The sequence below is a fragment of the Electrona antarctica genome, assembly GCF_951216825.1.
Source record: "Electrona antarctica genome assembly, chromosome: 4".
Lineage (NCBI taxonomy): Eukaryota > Metazoa > Chordata > Actinopteri > Myctophiformes > Myctophidae > Electrona > Electrona antarctica.
In genome coordinates, this window is record NC_136809.1 from 31,983,832 (window position 1) to 32,004,367 (window position 20,536).

General features: G+C 44.1%; 1 protein-coding gene across 4 annotated transcripts in view; it reads right to left on the minus strand.

Moving 5' to 3' along the window:
* Positions 1-20,536, minus strand: part of LOC306922269 (phospholipid-transporting ATPase ABCA1-like) — a 61,886-nt gene that overhangs the window by 6,882 nt on the left and 34,468 nt on the right. Inside the window, exons 10-42 of one of the 4 annotated variants that reach the window (XM_079499730.1) lie at positions 20,295-20,434; positions 19,367-19,483; positions 17,436-17,624; positions 15,206-15,414; positions 14,560-14,736; positions 13,628-13,850; positions 13,257-13,478; positions 12,795-12,999; positions 12,530-12,643; positions 11,898-12,069; positions 11,435-11,566; positions 11,031-11,170; positions 10,122-10,259; positions 9,346-9,584; positions 8,977-9,055; positions 8,620-8,822; positions 8,483-8,534; positions 8,237-8,344; positions 7,761-7,909; positions 7,125-7,249; positions 6,630-6,728; positions 5,795-5,984; positions 5,093-5,187; positions 4,510-4,542; positions 4,299-4,404; positions 3,886-3,960; positions 3,598-3,767; positions 3,033-3,210; positions 2,389-2,504; positions 1,896-2,040; positions 1,178-1,301; positions 805-934; positions 129-312 (exon numbers count right to left, since the gene is read on the minus strand). In XM_079499730.1, the coding sequence (XP_079355856.1) occupies positions 129-312; positions 805-934; positions 1,178-1,301; positions 1,896-2,040; positions 2,389-2,504; positions 3,033-3,210; positions 3,598-3,767; positions 3,886-3,960; positions 4,299-4,404; positions 4,510-4,542; positions 5,093-5,187; positions 5,795-5,984; positions 6,630-6,728; positions 7,125-7,249; positions 7,761-7,909; positions 8,237-8,344; positions 8,483-8,534; positions 8,620-8,822; positions 8,977-9,055; positions 9,346-9,584; positions 10,122-10,259; positions 11,031-11,170; positions 11,435-11,566; positions 11,898-12,069; positions 12,530-12,643; positions 12,795-12,999; positions 13,257-13,478; positions 13,628-13,850; positions 14,560-14,736; positions 15,206-15,414; positions 17,436-17,624; positions 19,367-19,483; positions 20,295-20,434 (4,778 nt within the window). Of the gene's footprint in view, positions 1-128; positions 313-804; positions 935-1,177; positions 1,302-1,895; positions 2,041-2,388; positions 2,505-3,032; positions 3,211-3,597; positions 3,768-3,885; positions 3,961-4,298; positions 4,405-4,509; positions 4,543-5,092; positions 5,188-5,794; positions 5,985-6,629; positions 6,729-7,124; positions 7,250-7,760; positions 7,910-8,227; positions 8,345-8,482; positions 8,535-8,619; positions 8,823-8,976; positions 9,056-9,345; positions 9,585-10,121; positions 10,260-11,030; positions 11,171-11,434; positions 11,567-11,897; positions 12,073-12,529; positions 12,644-12,794; positions 13,000-13,256; positions 13,479-13,627; positions 13,851-14,559; positions 14,737-15,205; positions 15,415-17,435; positions 17,625-19,366; positions 19,484-20,294; positions 20,435-20,536 lie in introns of all 4 variants that reach the window. The other 3 variants (XM_079499728.1, XM_079499729.1, XM_079499727.1) reach the window with 3 other exon arrangements.

Sequence of the window (20,536 nt, forward strand, 5' to 3'; positions counted from 1 at the left end):
ATTGTATTACAGATGGTTTCATTCATTCAAAATAAGTTCAGGATTAGTTGAAATAATGTTAATAAAAGGCCATTGCTGTCATAGGAGATACAGTACAGCCGGCATTCTGTGTGTTGCATGTGTCTCACCTCTCCTCGAGGAATTCCCACACACAGGCGGTCCACGGCGGGCTTCTGCTTTCGTTTGTAGACCTTGGTTAGCTGCCGGAGCTCCAGGATGTCGGACTGGCTTCCTCCGCTGAGGATCCTCTGTCTCTCCCTGGCCACGTCCTCATCCTCCTCTCCGATGGGCTTCAGGTGACTGCTGGATGACCTGGGGACACCAGACCACACAAGGCAAGGTCAACCCTCCGGTAAGAGGTAAGAGATACAACATGATTTAAGCCTTACACTGTCGTATGACGGTGTCTGAGTTGGTGTCTGTGTCTATCTGTGTCTATCTGTGTCTGTGACTGTGTCTGTTAAGGTGTCTGGCTTAAAGACCTGCTGCAGTGCGACATCACCATACAAACCATACTGATTTTTCCCTATATCATGATGACATGAAAATAGCCTACAACCTCACGTATGCATCATGTTGCGAGCTTGTAGATCTGCTATTCTCATCGAATGTTAGCTCCAGAAAAGGGACACTCAAGAGCGTCGCACTCCCGCCCCCTTTCAGAATAACGAGTGGCCCTCGAATAATTCGAATAATTTTGCTGCTAGCGTGTATATAGATATTACAAGATGACAGGGCAAGTGATTTGCAGCCACTGGGGGGTGTAAATGAAACCATTTTGAAGATGGACTGAAAAGTGCCTACCTGGCCTTGATGCAAAAGCGGTATTGGATGAGGACGGTGATGGCGAAGAAGACAGCGCCCTCCACGGCCATGGCAAACAGGTTCTTCCCCACCATGTCCCACGCCAGAGGAGAACGGAAGCGGTTCTCACCTGGAGAAGCACAATGAAAAGACATTTAAAACACACAAAAAAAAGAATACAAAATAAATAAACATCTTTACACAAAGACCTAGAATGTCTGTCTGTCTGTGATCAAAGAAGCACACAAAACAAATTCTTGTTTTACAGCCATAATGTGGGGAGTGGGACGTCGATGTAAATGCATGATCTACAGGACATTTCTGTGTCAGCTGTTCCGGGCGTGAGAGTGTAATCAATTCACATTGCTCTTACCAAACCTCTCCAGAGCGTCGGCCATGGCCTGGTTCTTCACCATGTCAATCAACCCTCTGCCCAGACAGAAGTGAGGGAAGATGAGGAAGACATTCTTCAGGATGTCGTTGAGACCTCCGGGTTCCTGGAACACACACAAAAACAGAAGAAGATTCAGCTAAACATTCCACTGATTTAAATTAATTACATAAAACCCGTAAGCAGAATTTTCGTAGCAAAGCTACTGATGCCATCGGAAATATTTGAGCGAGTAAAATGATCCACAATCAATTAAATTCCAAACTGTGGAATAAACTCCCCATTGCAGTCAGAACAGCAGACTTATCTTCTCTTTTCAGCTTTTTGTCACCTAATAGATCGCTATTTTATGCAGATATATCTTGGTCACTTATTCGATGTTTTATTTCCTATATTTATTTTTGTCCTACGTTTCTTATACCCATCTTGCACTTGCAAGTCGTTCTGGTTAATAGAGTCTGCTAAATGTCACCCACCTTTTTAATTGTAAAACTGTGTTGTGACAATAAAGATGATCCTGATTTTGATTCTGAAACTAGTGAAAATAGCAGATCTACAACACACAACACGTCGCTTCGCGCCACATTGTGAGCTTATAGATTGTAAATTGTATTGCAAATTGCTTGTAAATTGGTCTGTGACCCACAAATGGGTCTGTGAACCAGTGCTTTACACCACTGAGTTTCATAATGATGCTTACATTGCTTCCAAACAGCTCCAGGACGAAGGTGGACACACTGCCATTGATCCCGATGAGGATGTTGACGCTGGTCAGAACCACATAGGCTGTGCTGGGGATCTTAAAGAAGAACGAAGCTGGATACATCAGAGGCGTGATGGACCACCTGGATGAGACACAAAACAACATATAAAATAATACAGAAATAATACATAGAACGGATGTACAGTAGCGCTTTTATGACCACTTCTCCTTCTTTCGGCGAATTCCCATCGCTACAGCGGGTCACCCTTTTGTTTTCTGCATCTCCCTCGGTCACTACCTCCACCTGCATGACCTCTCCCATGCATCTCAGTTGGGATCTTGTCTCTACTTGTCGCTGATATTGACATTTGCAAATTCTGCCAGCTCCGCCTCCTGTCCTTTCATTAGCGCCACAGTTTCCAAGTCGTGCAGTGTGTGTGTGTGTGTGTGTGTGTGTGTGTGTGTGTGTGTGTGTGTGTATGTGTCTCACCCGTAGAGCAGAAGCAGCAGAGCTAGTACTGGGAGGTTGGTTGAGGAGACGTAGGCCTCTTGTTGGAAACACATGAAGATGATGATGACCAGGGTGGCTGGAACGATGTAGTTGCACTGAGGAGAGGAGAGAATACAGCACTTAAATCTACATGTCATGTGTTGTAAAACAGATGACATCACTTCATCCACTGGTTCCTAAACACTGCGTCGGGACCCATTTGTGGGTCGCAGACACATGTTTATGTCCCTTTATGTTTTTGTTTCCTACATTTCCTACATTCCTACATTTCAAAACATTTTCAATTTAATTAAAAGCAAATTCAATTACATTTTCAAAAATGTCATGAAGAAATAAAAGTTAAATCAAATAGAAAACTATTAAAAGGTATTTTCACTAGTGGGGGTCCCGGGGAGACATTTTCTCTTTTGGGTCCCAAGCTAAAAAGTTTTAGAACCACTGTGATAAATAGTTAACTACTGTTAACTAAATGGACCCGTAATATGGGTCCATTTGGTTCCATTTGTACACTCTTAATTAATAAATGTGTCTTTGGATAAAAAGGTTTGAAAATGACTGATCTAATGCCTTTCTGCTGTGTTGAAATAAAGTCTAATTTCCGATTGCTCAGTCTATAGTCTCACCATGTCCCAGACATAGGTGGCCACCCAGTAGAGGAAGGGCTGCACGCCACTGATGAACTGCATGTGCTTGGCCTTGTTCACTCGCTCCTGGATGAGGAAGACCACGAAGCTGGCCGGGACGAATGACATGGCGAAGATGACACAGATGGACACCAGCACGTCCACCGACGTGGTCATACTGCGGGGAGAGAGAGAGATGGAGGAATGTGAGGAAATGTATAGCAAGGATGCATGTAGACAGAGAAATGAAGCAACGTAGGAAAGAAGGAGTCCGTGTTTATACTTTCAGAGCTACATTAACACTGAATTTCGCTGTGTAGGCTACGTTCTCAAACTCCACGCCACGCTTTGGGCTGACTTCAGATCAGCTAAAGGGGTCTGAAGTGATTTTTTTATTTGGAAGAAAAGGGGATAAAAATAGTGTGAGGCACTCGAATAAAAAAATACAAAAAAATGGCAAGAATACAAATATTTATTTTTGCCATGTAGCCATGCAAAAGGTTTCCCGGTGTGAATGTGTTAAGACCCCAGAAGAAGCCCTCCTTATCTCCTGGCTCGTACTCACAGTGCCACCTGAGACAGCTGCTCCTTGGTGAGGTTTAGGGGGTGGTTGAACGCCGTGATGCCAAACTTGCTGGGGTCCTTGTCGCCGGGCAGACTGGCCCTCAGGATGCCGTTGTTCATGACGTTCAGGAAGGAGCCAATGCTGTGCCAGCCCTTGTTGTTAAACCAGATCTGAGGGGGAGAGGAAACGCCACATGAGGCAACCCGCGTTCACAGTGGCTCAAAAAGACAAGACTCATTCGGACACTGTGTTGGTTGTGTGTGCGTATGTGTGTGCCTGCGTGCTAACCTTGACGTTGTTCTTAGTGTCCAATCCCTGGATGAAACTGGAAAGACTGCGGAAGAAGCGGTCGGCCGCTGTTCCCTACAGAGAGAGAAAGAGAGAGAGAGAGAGAGAGAGAGAGAGAAAGGCAAAAGAGGGAGACTTAACTCAACATTATACAGCAATATGCAGCATATAATCTAGATAGTTACATCATGTCAGCTGGTTTACACCTAGCAAATTTAAAACTACTAAACTAACTACTAATAAACTAGTAATACTAAGACTTTATGAGCATATTTTGTAGGCTAGCGAGTTAGCCGACAGCTGTCTCTCTGATAGTTTATGAGGCTTCCCAGGGTGACGGTTACAAACAGGATGTTAAACGTTGTGGACAAGTGTTATTGTTTACACTACAGAATGAAATGTCTGTAACGTACTCTCTCCAGACGGAAGCGTTTCCTCAGCTGAATGATGGCGTCATCGACATCGTCGCCATGGGGGAGGAACTGGGACCTCCTGGCGCCCAAAGAGAAACCACCGTATCTGCACGAAGGATCCTCATTTTAATATCAGCGGAGCGGTACAGATGGAAATAATACCAAGCATAATGAACAAGAAATTACTCGTAGATGTTGACTCAAAACGTACCTGAACTCGTTGACCCAAATCTTGTTCTTCAGACTGTGAGGGGAGAGGATCGATAATGTAATTTTAAAACGATAAATGGACGAGGAAAGACATCAATTGTTTAAACCTTTTAAATGCAACCAGGGTGCAACCAAGTTGTGATGCGACACGTGAGCTTGTAGATTAGTTATCAATGTTATTTTTGAATGTTTCAAAAAATATATACAAATGTTTGATAATTAAATTGATTAATTGACCCATTAAAACTCGAGGGCGATTCTACAAATGCCTTCTAATCAGTAGTTCTCACACTTTTTCACTTTTTCAAAGATGTTAAAAAATAGAAGATGTACAAGCTTGAAGCTTGTATATCTGCTAGTTCTGAAGAGCCAAAGCAAAAATCTAAAATAGACACATATGCTTTACCGATTTAAATGGACTAATGCACAAGTACCGGTAATAAACTTCGGCAGGAAATGTGCTGTATCGGATACTGATGCTTCGGAAATGTGACAATGACTGATTCTTAACAACTGAAAGGGTTGGACCTGAACCATGCACGTGTGAACATCACACCAGAGACAGCTAGTGAGACGATACGTACCTCTTCCCGATGATCTGAGCGTACGTTTTGACCAGGTAGTCAGAGATGTTTCTGCCCGTCAGGTTCTGCAGGGTGTCTGTCTTGCTGATATTCATCTATACACACACACACACACACACACACACACACACACACACACACACACACACACACACACACACACACACACACACACACACACACACACACACACACACACACACACACACACACACACACACACACACACACACACACACACACACACACACACACAGGAGCGCATACAGGACTTGAGTAAGCAGTCAAATATATGCATTTTGTGTGTTATTGGCAAGGTGAACTAGCTTTGAAAAGGGATAACTTCAGTGCCCGTCTAATAGCAGTTACATTCGTACATAGGTGCGTGTCAATTAACCATTATAGCGCCTGATATTCAAATACAGGCCTCTCCCATGTGGGAAACCAAACATCAGGGCAAGAGGGTTCACCCCCTTTGTTCCCCCTTAACGGCAAACCCAATCCGGGTCATGGCACCAATGTAATACCCGAGATTCGAACCCCGGGCTCCTGGGTGGGAGACCAAACAGGAGCAAGAGGGAATCCACCATTGGCTGGCAAAGATATTAAACGTATGCGTGTACGTGCGACGTGCGTGCGTACGTGTACGTATACGTGCAGGCATGTACGTGCGTGCGTGTATGTGTGCCAGCCCATATATACCTGAGGGGGCGGCAGGCCTCCAGCTCCGGGTGGACACTCGGGTAACATCTTCTTGCGTCCGTCACAGCTGCACTCACACAGTGGGGAGGGGTTCTCCATGCTCCAGTTCCCATTGGTAAACATGTCCTGTACGCTCTGATGCACGGGCGGAACTGACCAATCATCTTCTACCGCTGTACAGGGTGCGTCACTGGAGGGACAGAGGGGGGAGAGAGACTGTTAGACAAATAAAAGTAACAAAAGAATGAAGCAAGGCAAAGTCAATTTCCAATTTGTCATAAATGTATTTTATTTGTTATTTGTTCAACCACTTGAACCCTAGCGTACCCCTATTCTGTCAGCACATAAGCCAGAAATCGCTGATGAACAAGGTGTCTACTTTTACCAGGCTATAGAGCAGGGGTCTTCAACGTTTTTCAGCCCGAGGACCCCTTAGCTGAGAGAGAGATGAAGCAGGGACCTCCACTACATATTGCATAGAATTTCATAGATTTCATAGATAGTTGCATGCTAATGTATATTTATTTTCACATGCTTTTAAACCCTCAATATTTAGTCAACTTGACCGTTGGCTCTGTACTGGGTCTGCTCTTGTCCCCCTCTAAACCGAAACTCAGAAAATCTCCGATCTACAAGCTCACGGCGCCTCGCGGTGAGAGGCATTGTGAGCTCGTTGATCGGCTATTTTTGGCTAATGGGCCCCCTCACACAAATATTTGGCGGACCTCCTGTAGTAACTCTGAGGACCCCTTAGGGGTCCCGGACCCCTGAGAGGGTTTAAGTGGTTAACAACAGTGCTGTGTGATTAGTTTTCTGTTGGCAGTAGATGACTCACGGTATGGGCTCTCCATCCATGCAGCGCGAACCAAAGCCTGGTTTATCAGTCAGAGCTCCCAGCAGCTTGTTGATGTGACTGTCCTCTGGGGCGTCATTACTGAAAGAAAAAAACACATTCAGACATTATTATCTAGTGCAAAATGCACTTCATCATGAGTCATTTGTTAGTTACAGTGTAAAAAGAATGAATCACATTTTAACGTTAATGCTATGTGTGTAATTAAGGTTACGATTTCCTTTGAGTGACAAACAAAAAAAGATGAGTAATAACAGAATGAGATCATCTAGGGATCTTTGAGAGGGTTCTAAATGGTCTGGTTATACAGGTCTGTATAACTGAATCGTGGGGGCCCTTGAAAATAGCAGATATACCCACAGCTTGAGCTCAAGCTTTTTAGGTACAGAATTTCTTTGATTTCTGTATTAATTTATAACCTGTTGTTGTGATCTAGAGAATAAACAGAAAGTCTACAAATAGACAGAAGTTCCTCACCTGATGAAGGTGATCTGCTCTTCGTACATGCCGGGCTGCAGGGCTAAACTGGGGTACTTTCCAAACGGAGGCACGATCAGACTGAATACCAGAGCGATGCACACGAACACAGCTGGAAGAACGATCTGGAACACACAGACAGCAACAAATATAGTCTACATTATGATATGCTCCAATGACACATTTAGAGTAAGTCACAAATTCAATATTTTAAGATAATATTGTCACGATTCGATTCTTAATTCTAATCATGGTGGCTTCTTGCAAGGGAGGAAACTTACTGTAAGCTGTTGTTGTAAACTTCTGCCCTCGTAATAGCAATTTGACTTTAGATTTTAAGGTCACAATTTATAATCTATTTTCACAAATGTTGATCGATCACATTGTTTTCCGTCTGATTTCTATGGATTTTCCTCGACACCCCTAATGTAGATATTATTAATAGTCATTTGTAACATATAAAACACTACCCATTCATGCATACACATCATACTCATCTCATACAAATTAAGCCCTAAAGAAACAGGGGTGTTTCTGACCAGGTGGTGTCAGGACTATCAGGACATGTATTTGTAGTACTGCGAGGGTGCAGGATCACAAAGTTGCAGAAGAAGCACAAAGTTGCCGTGTTTGTACCTGAGCAAAGAAACCCTTCCTGGAGCGTCGCGCGTAGAGGAACCGTTTCCAGAGAAGAGCCACAAACTGCTGCCTCATCAGACTCCATCCTTTGACCTGGTAGGAACCTTTACCGTCAGATCCGCCCAGCCAGTCTGTCTCACGGGATTCTGCATGGATGGAGACAGCAGGGCGTCAGCTCACAGCACGCAGTGTCAACATTAATGACGTTCAGATATTAAGTAGACAACATTAAGGTGGGTAAACAATGTACGGTTCCATTAACACGCTGGCAGTTTTTTCTTCTTTTTTTGTCAAAATGGCTGATTTTACACTTAATTTCATGCTGAAAATAATCTGCAAGCTCACAACATGTCGCAGGGCGAGAGACACTGGCACAAATCTTAAAATCTTACAGCTATGTGGTAAGCGTGTTTTTTGCTACGTTAAGACACATGCACCGCTGGGTATATGCTGTGCTGATCTACCTGGGTCACCTTCAGAGTCGTTGAAGTTCAAGTCGTCCTCGGTGAAGGGCTTCAGGCAGCTCTGGTGGTCTCCAAACGCATGGCGACGGCGGCGGGTCCTTGTGGGCACCACGCCATCTGCAAGTTGGAAGGAGGTATATTTGTTTGATGTCCTTACTGTAATAATTTGTGTCACTTATTTGAACATAAATGATGTGGGTAGATGGTGTTCATGTGCCTTTTTTATCATAGTTTAGCGTTGTCAGTAAGTCTCACCTGAGAGCTCCACTGCGTCCACACCGCTGTCCTCAGCAACTTTCAGGAAAATCTGCAGAGACACGTGAACAGAGATTAGATTCAAGACGATTTAAACCTATCTGATGAAAACAAGCATAAGTAAACGGTGAACCGACCTCCTCCAGGGTGGTGTCAGAGATGCCGTAGCTGGATATTCCCAGGTCGGTGAGTCGGTCGTCGATCTCGTGGAAGAGCTCGACGAAGGCTCCGTCTTTGGCCGACTGGTAGGGCAGCACGTAGGTCAGCTCGTGACCCAGGTCCTCCACCAGGCGGGCCTCCGGCACGTGCTTGAAGATCACGCCGGAGATGAGCGACACGTCTGCAACAAAGAACCAAGAACATCATCATGATCATCATCAGAATCAGAATCCTCACAGTCTCTTTGTTGTGTTTCGTTACGTTGATATTTTCTGTATTTTCTGTAAGGTTTAATAATTGAGTGAAATAATAATGCTTTAAACATTTTGTCTTACCGATGGTGGTGGTCTCACTTTCCGGTTCGCTGCCCAGACCTGCATCAGAGCTGACGCTGCTCTCGGAAACACTGTCCTCCTGAAAAATAAACAATAATAATACATGTGGATTATTACATAAGAGAAACGTGCAGAAAACATCTTGGTTTGGGAAGCTTTTATACACAGGTGAAAACTTGAAATGGGACATTCTGCATAATGAGTACTTTTTTATACTTAAATACATTTTAATTTTTGAATTCTAGACTTTTACTCGTAACGGAGTATTTACATTGCACTATTGATACTTTTACCTAAGTAAAACATTTGAGTACTTTTTCCACCACTGGATGGGGGGGTGCTTCTTCTCCAGCTGTCTCATGTATATACCTTTTCTCCCGACGGCAGCTTCTTGCTGTAGGAGACGGTGCTGGCGGAGTTCCTGCAGGAGTGCAGCGACAGGTCGTAGTCCCTCTTCACCAGTGTGAGGTAGTAGCCCGTGCCCAGCTGGGTCTTCAGGAAGAGCGAGGAGCCCACGCAGCACAGCTTGCCATGGGAGATGATGGCGATGCGGTCGCCAAGGATGTCCGCCTCGTCCATGTGGTGCGTGGACAGGATGATGGTACGACCTGCGGGCGAACGAAGGACGGACAGTGAACCAAAGTACATTTTAATTTGAGTTACTGTTATTTAAACCCATTGAATTAATGCCTTCTAAAATCAGTAGTTCTCACACTTTTGGGATTTTTGCCAAAAAACATTAAAAAAAGAGTAGATTGTAGACCTATGCTTTGAAAAATCATGAACATTTGTGCAAGTGCTTGAATATATATATTTTTTCTTCAAAGAAAACATTTAGCTTTGCTTCTGGGGGTCCCTCTTGAACTAAATATTTTGAGATGAGGGTCCATGGCCAAATACATAGAAATTTGGGCGGTCCTTGACGTGAAAAATGTGAACACCACTGACATAGACTAGAAACATAATTTTTTTCAGAAAACTGTTCTGATTTAGAAGAGATTGAGCAGTATCGGATCTCAATTCTTAATGGGTTAATGTTATCTAAAAAGTCATAGTGTTTTACCAATTATTTGGGGGCACACTTCCTCATGGCCCACAGGTTGCAAAATTGCTATATTAATTCTATCTATTCCAGCTGTGTTTACCTTGTCTGTATTTGAGCAGCAGGTCCCAGATGCCCCTGCGTGAGTACGGGTCGACCCCCGCTGTAGGTTCGTCCAGGATCACCACCTTTGACCCCCCAACAAAGGCCAAAGCCACTGACAGCTTCCTCTGCATGCCTCCTAAAAAAACAACAACAACAAACGGTTACCCCGTTTTTCAAACGCTTCACCTGTCTGTGTACATGGAGCTTATCACAACACGTGGAAAACATCCAGAGACATTTCCTTTTTCTTTTTTTTAAAATAGAATTTCAGTTCAGGTTTTGAGAGCTACCAGGGTTAAGTGGTTAAGATTTATAAAGAAATTATTATGTCGGTTTTGTTGCTATATAACGAGAAGAGAAGAAGAAGAAAAAAACATATAAATCTGCTTATAAATCAGGATTATTCAATTAACCTACATGAGCAAGATTAAGTTATTGGTTCTAAATATCGTTTAATTGCCCAGCGCTACACTAAATTATCCACTATTTACATTCCTCACAATGTCACGCAAAAGGTCCACTCTATGCAATTTCCAGGAGGTTCCATAATCAGTGATAGTTAACACCCCGAACGCCCGGGGTTATTTAATCCATTAAATCATAGCGCCCAGCGATTTATAGCAGCAGAGCACATTTAGCGACGGACCGGATGTTATCCCGGATGTGGCTGAAGTAGCTAGATGTAGCCAAAACACTCTTGAGGCGATCGACAACAACGGGAGGTATGATTAATTCTATCGCGACTAGCCGCATAATCTTTTCTTAGAATTGGACGGAATGATTTAGATCAAGAGTTATTCACGTTTTAAGATTTTCCATCTCGTCGGCACTCAGGGTGTTAACGTGCAGGAGATCTAATCGGGACACTACTAGAGGCAGGAGGATTGGTTTTAAGGCCAAGGCTCACCTGACAGGGTGTTGGAGCGGCAATTCCTCTTGTGAGGCAGTCCGATGTCGCTGACAATCTGTTCCATCTCGGCTTTTACCTTCTCCTCTGACAGACCCTTGAGCCGAGCGTAGAACCAGATGTGTTCCTCCACGGTCAGCCTGAGGTAGTGGAGAGCACCAAGACATGGTACAATCAGTCAGTCAGTGCATAAACGTACATGATTTAAAAAGACACGGTCAACAATTCTGGCGTGAGATTGGGTAATCTGTTACAGAATGGGGGTCCTTGACATTTACAAAGCTTGAGAATCAACCTTTTCAATTTCAAGGATCGCCATTAGGTCCCCAAGGGACACCAATCTAAGCATTCATGTGGTTCCTAGCTATCAATAATTGAGCTGGGGACCCTTTGGGGACACGTACATGCTGAAGAGGACATTGTGCTGCGGACAGACGCCCAGGTTCTGTCTGATGGTGCTGAGCTCCGTGCGGATGTCTTTACCCAAGATGTACGCCGTGCCAGAGGTGGGCGGGAACAGCCCTGTCAGGATCGACCTATCAGGAGACAAGGAGAGAAGCAATAGCCAATTAGCAAGACAATAAGGAAAAACGAACACAATTAATTTTCACTATCACAATATTTCAAGAGCGCATCGCAACGTTTGTGCAACAATGTTATACGACAATGAAAGTAGGGCATTCATTTATGGGGAAAAATAAATATAAATAATAATAATGTTGTTTTTTCCATGAGTAGTAATTGTACAGTGTGTACCGTTATATATCTTACATAGTGGTGGTCTTGGTACAGTAACTGTACAGTGTGTATATATCTTACATAGTGGTGGTCTTGGTACAGTAACTGTACAGTGTGTATATATCTTACATAGTGGTGGTCTTGCCAGCTCCGTTGTGTCCCAGGAAGGAGGTGATCTGGCCCTCGTAGAAGCCCAGGCTCAGTCCATCCACCGCCAGCTTGTTCCCATGGCTGTACACCTTCACCAGGTTTTTGATGTACACGCCTGGCTCGATGTGGGACGGCTCCTCTTCGATGCACACTGCTACGTACGCAACAACACAGGCAACATCTTAGGAACGACGACGCAATTTAAACACATCAAGAAGAGATACTGTACATAAAACAGTGGTAATGGCCTTGCTTTGCTATATGGAGTTTATTTCCTTCCCAGTGTTGGCGGTTGAACCCTGGATCGATCAGTAGAGCATCTCTCCCTGTATCCCTTCCTGCTACACCTTCTTCCTCGATTGATGCTAGCGATTGACCAACATATGGCTACAATGCAGACATATCTTGGTCACTCGCTCTCATGTGTTTTATTGACCACAATGTTAAGAATGCATCTTAGATAGTATAGTATAGTTTCAATGCACAGATTGTTATTTGACTGATGCTAGATTCTTGGTTTACATGGAATCCTAGTTTCTTGAGGCACCATGTGATTACCTTGCTTATTCTATGTCACTCTAAATGCCTAAATTGTAATTGTAATGTCGTACCTTCAGCGTTCCCCTGCTTTCCAGCAGAAGATGAGAGGTCCTTATTGCACTCCTCTCCACACCAGTAGGTCTTAGTGAAGGGGAAGTACCAGGCTCTGGGAATCCCGTACATACCTGGTTTTAGAGACAGTAAACATCGGTAAACACGTCTGACCAATCACCACCAACAGCATACGGTATAGACATGAAATAACCACAACAACAGGCAGTATGCCCAACAGACTTTCAATTGCAATAATGTGGTATTGTGATGTCCGTGACATACCAGGGAACACGGCCTCGATGTACCAGGTCATGACGGCATACAAGAAGGCGTCGAACAACATGAGGCAGATGGAGGTGGTCAGGTTGTAGCTGTCCTCCTCCATGGGACTGGCCAGCAGGTTGGACCACTGGATGCCCACGCCCTGCTCCTCGAACAGGGCAAAGTACTCGCAGCCGAAGCCGAACGCCACGGGGGACAGCAGGCTCTGAGAGAGAGTATACGACGAGGGACGAGATCAGTTACACTACTCCTTTTGGGGTATTCTACCCATTCAGCTATGGCCAGGAATTCTAAAATATAAGAAACGTATCTATTCAGATACTGTGGGGTATATCATAACAAGGGAAATATCATTAAAAGTCTCTTGCACACCTGAATAAAATCTTTCTGACATGGGTGGATTAGAAGACGACGTGTACAGTACTTACAGTAGCAAATAATATTAAAAAGGTGTGCACTCACCACCACCAGCTTGGCACCAAAGCCAATGTAGTCCTGCCAAGCCACACAGAGCACGTAGGGCAGGTAGAGGGTGAAGTAGATGATGCCGCCACACGCTGCCGCCAGGTTGGCGCGCGAGAACAGCGTGCTGATGAGGAAGCACTGCATGATGGTCACGATGGCGAAGGAGCCCAGGAACAGGAACACTACGCCGGGGTCACTGTATGGCAGCAGGTTACCCATCTGAGAGAGAGAGGAGAAGAGGAGAGCAGTGGAGAGGGTTTTTTTTTATTATTATTTAATGTCTAAGGTATATTAATAGTTCAATGTTAAAAATTAGTGGTATTCCCCGTTAAGTACAATTTTGAGGCACATGCATGCGCGCCACCCACCTTCAGGATGAGGACCAGCAGGGCGGCGCTGATGAGCAGCGGGATGAGGCTGCTGATGAACCAGCTGAGCCACAGCGTGCCGTTGTTCAGCCCCATGATCCTCATGGTCTCCTTGAGGCGCGCCTCCTTCTCGTACACCACGCCCTTGATGATGATGGCCACCGAGTACATCCACGCCAGCGTCATGAACAGAGGCATGGACCGCGACATCACACGCAGGAACCTACAGGATAGATATAGATAGATAGATAGATAGATAGAGAGAGAGAGAGACAGCAAGTTTTAAAAAAATTTTTTATCTACAGACAGTCCATCATCCACCCATCCACCCATCCATCCATCCATCCATCCATCCATCCATCCATCCATCCAAACCAGCTGGGTTCTCAGAATAATTTCCCCCCCATTGAACACTCTCGGAGGTACAGATCTTTGGTTGGAACTGCCTCCAAGGAGCCTTCAAGGGATAGACACAGAAGCACTTGGGAGGAAGTGGACTAAGAAAGCGGAGGAGTCAAACCGAGTTACATAAAAGGAGGTGGTGCCCCTGCCTCCTTATATGTGTTTTTGCTTTAACGAATGGGTTCCCACTGAACAAATGTCAGACTATTAGACGTATAAAATACGTCTAAATGACCGTCTAAAAATGGGTTATAACTAAACATGTACGTCTTTCTGCGGTCTAGGCTTAGATAAGATTTTGAAACAACATGGTTTCAACAGATATATATAGACGTTTAAAAAACTGCTATTCAACGTCTAAGCTAAGCCGCAAAAAAAAACGTTCATTTTTAGACCAGTTATAGCCCATTTTTAGACGGACGTCTAATAGCTCAGTGGGTTCCCAGATTGGGGTCCCTCCCTGGACACCTCACTTTGAGAAGCACCGGTCTAAAACGCTTGCTCTTTCATGTCAGTGGTGGTGGTCTTACATGTCGTCCACGTAGCAGGGGTATGGCATCTGCTGGATGTAGACCCCCGTCTTCTCCTTGCTGCCGGTGACGGCCCTGATGATGCCCTGCTCGATGACGTCCTGCAGGTAGGAGAAACCTCCCCAGATGTAACGCATGTCCTCGAAGGGGTCCGCCCTGGGACCAGGGTCCCAGTACCTACAACACACACACGCACGCACAAAAAAATGTTGTTTTGTTTCTCTCTCTGCCCCCCCACCCCCTTATTATCTTTCCTTCCAACTACGAATGACGGAGCTTACACCAAAATTATTTCGCACCCTTTACACCAGTCTTTCATCAATATTACAAAGTAGAGGTTATTTTGTCATTGTGTGTTTTGTCATTGTGTGTCATTGCAGTTGTTTGATCAAAATGCCAGCAACATCGGAGCATATTGGGCGGCATCATACTGAGGAATTACAATGAGAGCATAGAGGGTATGTGCATGCATAAAGTGAGTGGCAAAGTGAGTGGCAAAGTGAGTTTAATGTTGTTTAACGTCGTTTAATGCAATCAGATGTTACTTTTATGTTTGAATGTATGGGCTGTCAAGGCCAGAAAGTAGTTTCTTGCCACTCAGTAGGTGTTCCCGCATAATTTCCGGGTATGATGAGGATGTCCGTACCCGTCCTTAATCTTGTTGGTCCTCTCCACGTTATCGATGTCCATGCGGATCTTGTAGTTGACATGGGGAGGCAGCTCGGTGCCGTCGCTGTGGGTGATGTCAGGAAACACGATGCCAGCCCAGAACTTCTGGTTGTGGAGGAGACCCATGGACTTGTTGACCAGTCGCTCCTCATTGGCCACAGGTTCCAATTTGTCTAGGTTCACACACTGAGAATGAGAGAGAGACAGAGAGAGAGAATAAAAAATAAGTATTTAGGAACTTTGACCAAGACAATGTTCTACTACTTGCTAGTATTGCCTAACCGCTCTGTGACCTAAGAATGATCCTCTGAGAATCAGTGTTTATTTCGGGTGGAAAAGAAAACATCTGTGAACTAATTACACACACTACTGTGAAAGGGCTTGACCATGTCAGGCGCTCTGAAGGTTTTTCAGTCTGTGTACGTTCTGGCAGTTGGATTTTGCTTTTGAAACCACAAAGCAAATCGGTCGTTTCGCTCGCTTCGCCCCCCATTTTTCATGTTTACACATTAGTCCCTCTACTAAGCCGTCTTCAATAGACATTAGTCTTGTCTTGTGCTGCATCCATACATGCTGAGAGAATGCTGGAAGGCACTTTCCAGGAATCCCTAATACTCCATGCATGACATTCTCCCTACGTGAAGTCAAGTCACTGGACTACTTTCCGGTGTGTTTCACAAGAGTGCTTTACGATTTAACGCTGTGACATCTGTTCAATCAGTAGGTTAACGGGTGGTATTCACGAGGAATGTCATGACCTTCTTGTCAGGTTCAAAGCTGCAATGTCAGTGAACTTAAGTCTTAAGAGCTTAAATTCTTCTTTTATGTGTAATAGAGCGTCGCAGTCCTGCCCCCTCGAGAGACCCAGAAAATAATTCCCTGTTCATTTTCCTCATAGACTTTTCAAAAAGTATTTATTTAAAGACGTTACGCTGCGGACAAAGCCAACTCGAGTTGTGACACATCATGACAATAAACACAATGTTTTGGGCCAAACAAAGAATTAGAAAGAAAGAACGCTTTTTTGTTGTTTTTATTCTTTGTAATTATTTGTTTGGTCCAAAATATTGTGTTTGTTGTCATGATTTGTCACAACTCGAGTTGGCTTTGTACGACGCTTATACGGTCTTTAAATAAATACTTTTTGAAATGTCTATGGGAAAAATGCATTGGGAATTATTTCCTGAGCGTCGTCATGAAAGGGGCGGGACTGCGACACTATAATAAACAGTGTGAGAAGAAAGGGGCCCAGAAGAGAAACAAGCAACAAGGTCAATGACCTGGATCAAAACGCATCAAGCCATGGGTGATTATGGTTAATTCATTGATGGTGTTCATTTGTTTAAAGTCGACATGCATTGGACATTTGGCCTTTATGTGAGTATGCTCATTGAATAGACAAAGTGCTAAATTGAACTAATTGAATTGATTAACCACTCAAACCATATATACTTAGTGTAGGTTCTGCTGGTTCTGCTTCAATCTCCCTCTACAGCAGTGTTTTGACACCTCTGTCAGGATGTTGTCATCTATAACACACTGACCCCATTCAGACACAAAGACGGCGGACACAGAACCCTTTCAGACACATTTCATGAGGCTAAGCGACTGAAGATTTGATTTCAAGGCTTTTAATAGCCTTGACGGTAATGTAGCATCCTGGCACAGATTGCAGAGTGAGTAATGGCTGTGATTTTCACAAAGGGAAATGGTCTAAGATGACGAGACGAGTTACGCGTCTGTCTGACTGCCCTGGAAACAAGGACATTTTAACATAATTATTAACTAAAGTATTATGTTTTTCATTTTATTTGAGGGTTACGTTTGTTTGGGTCCGTTATGCGCTTTGCGTGAGCTATGGCTACAGCTTTCAATGAACAGTTCTGACACTTCTTGCAACAATTCTAAGCACAGGATTAGTTTTTACACTATTTGAAATATATATTTGAAAATACTTGTGGTGTTCATCCTGTATGCTTCAAAACATGCACACAGGCACGCACACATTTGAATTACCATGACTTGAGGACATCGACATCTCTTTTTTTTTTTTTTTACAATGTTTTGCCATTTTTAACTCTGAAGCCAAAACAAGCTGATCTACAAGTTACACACACACACTCACACTCACACTCACACTCACACACACACACACACACACACACACACACACACACACACACACACACACACACACAGCAACACACCTCCATGAAGCGTGAGATGGTCATGATGGCCTGGTCGGTCTCGTTGAACACCTCTCTCCAGGTGTAGGCTCCTACGCGGACGTCCTCGGAGGCCTTGGACAGGAAGCCTTGGATGTCCTCCACACTCCAGTCCGTCCCGCTGAGCTGGGCCCGCAGGAACACAGCGCTGGCGTTGTTCTGGAGCAGCGTCTGAGAACACACCACGGATCATTTGAGTCAATGCAGTAGTAGCAGTAGTAGTAAACTAACCATTTAAATCCTCAAATAATTGGTCGATCTACAAGCTCACAACGTTGTAGATCTTTTATTTTCATTTACGTTCCAAGTATTACAAAAGGCAGCAACTTTTTATTTTATTTTATTTAAAACAAAAATTACCTTCACTGACACAGTTATTATCCCAAGTTGCTCACTGGCCACTGGGTGGCAGTGGTGTCTATGTGATTCACAGAGGGAAGCTAGAGTTGATGCAGACAAAAAGCCTGGAAGGTCTGGAAAAGCTGGGGAAAGCTTTGTTACATAACAGACCCTTTTTATCCATTTGTATCCACTTACTTACTTTTGTACCTTAGAATGCAATGACTGCACATGTTAGTATATGTGGCCCCATAGGATACCTAACTTCCCCACTGTGTTCTGCTTTGATTGATTGATTGATTGATTGATTGATTGATTGATTGATTGATTGATTGATTGATTGATCAAATACTTTAATAGATGAGGGGGGGGGAATAAATGAGGTCAAATCTTATTTGGCTTCAAAGGGCATGCATTATCATTGACATGATTGTCAGTCCTCCACATGTCGCTGTAATCAAATCAAGACGGATTATTGGATGCTTCAAAGACCTTCTGTCAGCCTATTAGAACAGTAATTCCGTCTGCTTCCCATATCACCTATGTCTGTCTGTCTGTCTGTCTGTCTGTCTGTCTGTCTGTCTGTCTGTCTGTCTGTCTACCCAAAAAAGTATCACTGATCGATTAGTAATTAACTGATCTGTTTAGACGGACAAAGTCAGAGTGTCAAGCTGTAATTCAATACTTCTCTATCCTCCACATTAGTCCATCACCCTTTCCAGGAAAACATCAAAGTATTGACTGCTACCAGCATGTACAACCCTGGATAACAACTATCCTCCATTTCCATGCCCCATCAGACAAGTAAATTATACTTTAGTCACGTTGACGACACGCAGATTACTATCTTCACATGCCCATATAGTCAGACTGCAACAGCCTATGGCATTTGTGTGTGTGTGTGTGTGTGTGTGTGTGTGTGTGTGTGTGTGTGTGTGTGTGTGTGTGTGTGTGTGTGTGTGTGTGTGTGTGTGTGTGTGTGTGTGTGTGTGTGTGTGTGTGTGTGTGGGGTGGGGTGGGGTGGGGTGGGGGGGCTTTTGGGGGCATGTGTGGGATGTGTGTGCGTGCGCTTTTGAAATCTTTCTTTTGGGCAGTAGAGAGACAGGAAACACATTTTTTGTATTCTGTCATATGTTCCGAATAAGTAACGAAAAGAGCCAATCTACAAGCTCGTGACTATGTAAAATATCTAGATTGGATCCATTGGAATACAGATCATTAATTCCAATTCCTGATTATTAACGGTTTGGACATACTGTACAAGGTTTACGCCCAACAGCAAAAATATGGTCTGAGCCACCAGGCATTATGTGTCATAACTGAGCATTTTATCACCGTCAGCTACCCAGAGTCAACGACTGCAGGGTCTTCTGCGTGCCAACAGACAATTATGTCTGACATGCGGCGGCATGTTGCAACAATCACCGTCATGTGTTCTGTAAGGATGGCCTGCCAGATATCACAACCAGCCTCATTCGATTGCAAGATATCTTCTGTCGGGCGGAAACCTCATATGTCCAAAACTGTTACTTTTCAGGATTCAAATAATAAAAATAAAATAAAAATCTACTCACCCTGACCAGATCCACTTCCTCGCTGTTCTCCATGAAGCTCCACACTTTAGGTCTCATCTCCTCCCACATGCCTCCGAGGTCCCTGAGGACGCCCAGCTCCTGAAAGGTCTTGTTCACCTGGACACACACAAGATGACACACATATGTCACGCTGTCTGACAAGTGGAAGCACACACGGACGAGCAGCGATTAACCCAGATGCTTTCCCGGAAAGTGTAATAACCCACGTTCCAGGAATGATTATCTGTCATTTTAGATTTAGATTTAGATTTCGTTTTCTTTTTTCTTTTGTAAATGAGGCTCTGCCCAGTTGGATGCAAGTCTCCTTACATGAAATGCACGCTCAGAGTCAGGAGATGCAGATCACAGCGTCCCTAAAACGCTAAAACCCACACTGATGGATGAGTGTATGAGTGACCATATAAAAGTCAAAATTGCTATCAGGAGGCTGAGCAGCACTTGTTTGAATGGGAATAGTGCACACACAGTACTGCATTTCAAAGAAGATCCACTACAGCACATGGCCGAAAGAGACTTTACAACAACAAGCTGGAATTTCTTCATCTACAAAAACCAACCAGAATATAGAAAACACACCAGCACGGAAAAATTGTCTGAAAATGCATTGGCAAATATTTCACATGATTCTATAAAATGCTTTTTTAATTTGCCTTCTGTGTTCGTGGGATTAGTTTGAGAAAATACTCAAACTAATCCCACGATTAATAACACAACGACACCAAATACACGCTCATAGTGCAAAACCTATAATAACACCTTTACAACTTTTCTAACACTGATTTAAAAAGATGAAATCGACTTGCATTGTGGCCTTAAAAACGAAAGTTAAAGTGAGACGTGTATTTGGAGAATCGCAGCACAGCCCTGATATGATAAAAGAGACATGAGGACAGAGGAGCGTGCGTACCTCGTGGATGATCCTCTGCGTGGCGGGGGTGTCGGGGGTGTACAGGATCTTCCCCATCAACAGGGGCTTCAGGGCCCTCCAGATCATCCTGGAAATGGGGCTGGACTCCAGCTTCCTCATCAGGTTGTTGCAGTACGGAGCTGGAGCAGAGAAAAACACAATATATACAGTATTCCATCAACCAACTTGAATCTTAGCATCCATTCCATATTCTGGTGTGGAACATTTGGCAAAAAATGATC